A 6,476-nucleotide genomic window follows, 5' to 3' on the forward strand; every position below is an offset into this window, starting at 1 on the left:
AATGTGTGTCATATAGGTTGTATGGTCGATACGGGCCGTATGAAAGGGAGAAAATAAGACTTTTGGAAAAGATAATAATTGTCAAACCATTCATCATAAAAGTGATGTTGACATAAGGAATTGAATTTAATGTGAATAATATAATATCTGAAAGCAGATTTATCAGATTCATTTCTAATGGCTTCCTCAAACACTAATATAACAGTAACACAACAATATCCGTACCCGTACCCGTGCCACGTCAATCCATCCGGGTTTGTTTCTGTTAAGCTTTCTGGTAAAACAAATTATGATCGGTGGCGGGAACAGATGATGTGTCTCATACAGAGCCATGATATGCAAGGTTTCATTGATGGTCGGTATAGAACACCCAGAGAACCGAACTATGAGGCGTGGAAACGATCGGACACACTTGTCAAAGGATGGATGTTCGGTTCGTTAAGCGAAGAGGTCATGGATACTGTTGTTGGGCTTCACACTGCAATGGGTGTATGGAACAAGCTAAACAATACTTATAGCACTCCACCAACACCCGCTTCAAGTTCCAACGCCGCTGCTGCCACAAATAAAGGAAAAGGTATGCGGTTGGAGATTTGGGCAGTGTTTTATCGCCCAAATCGAACTCCGGGCCAGGCTATATGTACACCACTGACATATTATCCACACGTCACTGATAAGTTATATTGTCCGTGTAATGTGTTCCACATGTCATACGGGCCGTGTAAGGTTATATGGTGCGTATGATGTGAAAATGTCAAATATGTTATACGGGCCGTATAAAAATCATCATCATCATCATCGTACTCAGTATATCCCACCAATAGCAAAGCTATAGTAGGGTCTGAGGAGGGTAAGATGTAGACAGCCTTACCTCTACCCCATAAGGATAGAGAGGCTGCTTCCGGTGAGACCCCCGGCTCGATAGTAGTTTTGCATCAAGCCTTTGACATAAGGCACATAGCACTCAATCATCGGGACACCGGCTGATCGGTGCATGTACCCTTGTCTTTCGGCTATCAACGCCACTACATGATGCCTGATTAACCGTCCGTCACTTTTAACGTTATTTTCACGAGATTAGTAAAATAACGTCAAAATTAGTGCAATTTCACTTTTGCCCACCCGAGGGTTCACACATATATACATCATATGTGCGCACCGCAAGCAGGGCTAGCCGTATAAAAATAAAATAAGGTTTTATATGAGTTGTTATACCAATCATTTAAGGCATTATGCAAAAGTTGTATGACTCGTATAACTTTTCCTAATTGACCAATGTAACTAGGGGTGCGCAAAGGTCACTTATTCGGTTTGGGTCGGTTTTGGCCTCGAACTGGACCTAAAACTGAATATGGTGTTCGGGTTTTTGAAAACCGTTTGTTTTTTTTCCCGGTTTTAGCAATGAGTTCGGTTCGATTTTGTCGGTTTTACCATTTGGGCTTGAAGATTTTAGGCCCAAAAAGTGGCCAAAATAATGAATTTGGGTCTAACTTTTTTGTTAATTAATAGTTTATAAATTTCTTAAAATCGGTATTTCACTGTTCGGTTTTTCTGGTTTATTAGAAAACATAAAATTAGAGCAGTTTTTTTATTGTTTAGTTATTTCGGTCATGGTTTGGTTTCGTGCACACCCCTATATGTGACCGTGGTGTTCCATGTCATAAGTTATATGACTGATTGACTGGTTATACACCCGTATAATAAGTGGTAGTAGTGTATCCATATTCTTTTCTTGTGGCACTAGATCTTGCAGAGTACATACCGCTGTACCGAGCCATAATCGAAGGTGACTGGGAAACAGCCCGAGAACATTTCAACAAAGACAACAACACATTAACCGCCAAACTAAATATAGCAAGCCATAGAGCACTCCACATCGCGATATCTCAAACCGAAAACATTCAGTTTGTTAAAAATCTTCTAAATGAAATAAACCCGAACTCACTTCCATCAATGGTAAACAACTATGGACAGAACCCGCTCCACTATGCTGCAATGGTCGGGAACACTGCGGCTTCGAAAATGCTTGTGGAACACAACCCGCATTTGTTATTCGTTCCAGACCGAAAGGAATACTTACCGATCCATAGAGCGGTTTTTAGTCCGCATAAACTTACTTTCATGTATTTGCTTGAGGCTTGCAAGCAACATGTTGGGCTTTCACAACAAGAAACATATCATAATCCCTTTGAAGGCGGGAACGGCGCTCTGCTTCTTATCGGTGTAATTAATCAAGGCATTCTTGGTGAGTTTCCATCCGTTCTTGATATAAATATTAACTTTCAAGCGCGTATATATTTTACGTAAGTTTGTTTACAATATAGATTTGTTAGAGGAGCGTATAGGATTTATACTACATTATATAGAAAACATAACATGAATAAGAAGAACACAACATGGGATTAACCTTGAAACACGAACTTGTATTATATGAACAACGTTTTTACAAGATACCACACATCGGCGCCTATTTATGCACATCGTTATGGCGGTTAATTAACCACCTTGACAGTTATATAACTACTTGGTAGTATAAACTAACTTATAACCGTTAATAACCGTCAAATATATACATCAAGACTCCCTAACTTACAAATGTTGCATAAATGACCCTAAACTATACTTTATACTAATTACAAATTTGACCCGCAACATTGTATCAAACTTGTTCACACAACTAAGGCCAACACATTATTTACGTCTATCTGCCTTTTTATCGTTGCTATCATAGTATTCCTCACCCCTTTGTGTTATCGGTAGTTTACTACTACTCCCTCCGTCCCATTATAAGTGTCCAGGTTTGAAAAACACAAAGTTTAATATGGATAGAATGATTACTTTTTTTTTTCTTACCAAATGACAATAATACCCTTGAAAAGTGGGTCCATCAATATTGTTTATTAATGTTAGTTGTGTGTGTTTAAGGGTAAACTTGGAAAATGACTAATAAATTTTGAAAGTGGACACATGTAATGGGACAAATAAAAAAGGAAATGTGGCAACTTATAATGGGACGGAGGGAGTATTATTTTTGTACTTTTTGTGTTGTTGCCATGTTTATTCACTATGCAACATTTGTGTTATTCTGATTATATGGATATTATACTTTACATGTTGAGATAATGTTTTTGAAGCCAGGGTCTCAAGACTCTCAGCGAGAGTGGTTTACCCTCATTCTAACCTCCCCCCCTCCCCCACCGTAGGATTTGACTAGGTACTTTTTTTTGTTATTTACAGACGTAGCATATGACTTGATTAAAGAGTACCCTGACACGGCTAGAACAAAGTACAAGGACGTCGATACTCCATTAATGTGTATCGCGGGAAAGTTGGACTTATATTATACTGGAACACGATACAACTTCTACCAAAGATTTGTATATTCTTGTCAGTTTCTTCACTTGCTCTCACTACAATCTAAATAATAAAACTATAAAAGTTATGTTGATATCTATGTTTGATCATTTCGTTATTTTGTTTTTTTAAGACGTGAGGATACATAACGTCGTTGGAAATACTAATAAGGCCCAAGATATCGAAAACCAAAAGATATACAAGAATAAAGTTGTCTCAAGATGCAGCCTCTACACGGGTTTGCTTTCAACTTTACAGATCAACCGCCTCAAGGAAGATAAACTAAAGCACAACACGGCTCTTATGTTACTAACACATATATGTGAAGAAGTTAGTAAAACAAACAAATACAATGATATGGGAGACCATTATTTCAAGGCAACTAATGCTGCAGCAGTAAACGATACGCCAGAGGCGATAAAAGAAATGGTGAAGTATTTTCCTCAAGCAATTTGGTCCAACACAAACGGTTATTACATTATTCAGTTGGCGATAATAAACCGTACTGAAAAGGTTTACAACTTGTTGGTACATGAGATGAATATTAATATGTTTTTACATAAAGTAATGAAAGACAAAGATGGAAACAACTTGTTGCACTTGGCTGCACAGTTGGCGCCTATACACAAACTTAATGTGGTTTCCGGTGCTGCGCTGCAAATGCAAAGAGAGTTACAGTGGTTTCAGGTAAATCTGTTTAGAAAAATAATGGCTTGCTCGGAAAAAAACTCGCGACTTGGTTTATACACGAGCCAAAATTTTAATATGTAAAGTATAACTTAAATTCATATTATAAAATATAAATTTTGTCGTTTATTAATCCAGGCCTGTTAAAGTTGGGATTATGAAAAACCAATAATCCTTAAATATGCATTGTATTATGTTAAAAGTATTTTTTTTTACTTTATGTATATTGCAATGATATAAGATTAACCATTCCTAAATAGTAAACTAGTTGTCTCGAGCGTTTTACAAGTAGAGCTTGAACAACATTTTAGATCGTTTAGATAAACAGACCGAGCCAGCTAGTCTCGTTCTTTAAATGAGGTGAGCCCGGCCATTACTCAACTCGGCTTGGCTTATTTACATCCCTGATTTCAAGCAGGGTTGTGCACGAAACCGAAAAAACCAAACCGAAAAAAAACTGACGGTTTGGTTTTATGTTTTTGTAAAACCAAACTAACAGTTCGGTTTTGGTTTTGCGTGTAATAAAAACCAAAAAAAAAAAACGAACCAAATTCCTAAATTTTTATTTTTTTAATTTTTTTATTCAAGTAATTTGTTAAAATTTAATAAATATGTAACTCAAATATTTTTTGTCAAATGCATAATAGTCTATTAGTTAACAATTAGCAAAATTATTTATACCAAAATTCATTATTTTTGGCAACCTTTTTTTTCAGTCTATAATTCTCAAGCTCAAATTGCAAAAACCGAAAAAACCAAAAAACCGAAACCGAACTGAAACCAAAACAAAAACCGGAAAACGAATCCGAATAGTTTCAAAATACCCAAAAATCGATGTTTTGGTTTTCGGTTTTGTTTTAGCCCAAAATCGCACTGAACCACACCACGCACGCCCCTAGGACTTTCAGGTGATTTAACACACTGTAATACACATCAATGCACAAAGTTTTTAATCATTAACATGTGAAACAGTAATTAAATGCATTACAGGAAGTCGAGAAATTTGTAGAACCGAAGTACAAGGAAGCAACGAACAAAAGGCAAGAGACGCCTATAATGGTGTTCAGAAGAGAACACAAGGAGTTAAGAAAAGAAGGCGAAGAGTGGATGAAAAAAACAGCAGATTCATACACGATCACAGCTGCACTTATTGTCACAATAGTCTTTGCAGCCGCGATTACTGTACCTGGTGGCAACAATGATCAAACTGGAAAACCAGTTTATTTAACAAGATCAAGTTTCATAATATTCGCAGTCTCGGATGCACTCTCATTGTTTACATCCACCACTTCTTTGTTGCTGTTTCTGTCGATTCTCACTGCTCGTTATCGTGATGAGGATTTTCTCTACAAGTTACCAAAAAGATTAATACTTGGCCTTGTGATGTTGTTCTTGTCTGTGACTTCACTTATGGTGGCATTTAGTGCAGCTTTGTTTATTGTTTCTGGGCAGGAAAAAGAATGGATTTTGATCCCGATAGCTGCATTAACGTGTCTTGCGATTGTCTCATTCGCAGCGTTACAGTTTCCGTTGCTTGTTGAGCTTGTTTCTGCAACTTATGGTGGTGGAATCTTTGCAAGAAGCTAACTGTCATGTAAAAAAGTATATTCGTGTCAAATTTCGAATAGTAAACGCTTTCCTTTTTATGATTCCAGTTATATTATATAAATCCGAAGCGTTTACTAATTTTGCAAAATTTTATACACACATCCAAACACAATTTCAACAACATTTTAAGACAATTTAACGTGATTTATGGGCGATTCGATAACCATAAGTTTACAAATTTTGCAACTACTCATGGACTTGTGTTTTGTTTTTTTATGTCCATAAGCGTCGTCCCAAAATGGCAAAGCCGAAAGAATGATTCGTCACACACATTAGCCACCCTCATTTTGGGTTGAGGCACTTCACACCGCTACATATACCTTCTAAACGTCCCAAAATGCCGCTTTCGTTTTCACTAAACGGGGCTAGCCACGACTGGTGGGATTTTGCTTTCACTAAACGGGGTTATCAGGGCCTCGTGGGAAGATTAAGGAGGAGAGTCCCTCATTCTAATATAGTTTTACTCGTTGTGGTTTCCATTTGTTCGTTGGAGCTTCCATTTGTTCGTTTGATAAGTGTAACTTTTTTTTCACTGAACGGGGCTAACGGATATTGTTGGGCTTTTTTTTTCACTGAACGGGGCTATTAGGGACTCGTGGGATGATCAACGGGATGAGCCCCTCCTTCTAGTCTACTTTTGCTCTTTGTGGTTTCCTTTTATCATTTGAAAATTGTCACTTATGTTTTCCCTTAACAGGGCTAGCAGCGACTCGCGTGAGTTATTAATATTATGAGTAGGGAATGGATTTGATACGGGTTAAGGTAATCAGTTTTGATATATAAATTTGGAATCCTGCATTGTCACATAAAAGTATCTAATTCCACCA

The 6,476-nt window shown here is 37.2% G+C and overlaps 1 protein-coding gene across 1 annotated transcript; it reads left to right on the top strand.

The window, feature by feature from the left end:
• The first annotated feature begins 177 nt into the window (after positions 1-177).
• LOC143625354 (uncharacterized) lies at positions 178-5,644 on the top strand. Its single transcript, XM_077095703.1, has 5 exons — positions 178-577; positions 1,706-2,245; positions 3,238-3,387; positions 3,488-4,041; positions 5,032-5,644. Exons 1-5 carry the CDS (start codon positions 178-180, stop codon positions 5,626-5,628), a joined length of 2,241 nt encoding a protein of 746 aa, XP_076951818.1. The 3' UTR covers positions 5,629-5,644.
• Positions 5,645-6,476: the final 832 nt, after the last annotated feature.

This window comes from Bidens hawaiensis, unplaced genomic scaffold (genome assembly GCF_021521415.1).
Source record: "Bidens hawaiensis isolate Kalapana, Puna unplaced genomic scaffold, B.hawaiensis_p1.1 tig00004105_1, whole genome shotgun sequence".
NCBI classification, from domain to species: domain Eukaryota; kingdom Viridiplantae; phylum Streptophyta; class Magnoliopsida; order Asterales; family Asteraceae; genus Bidens; species Bidens hawaiensis.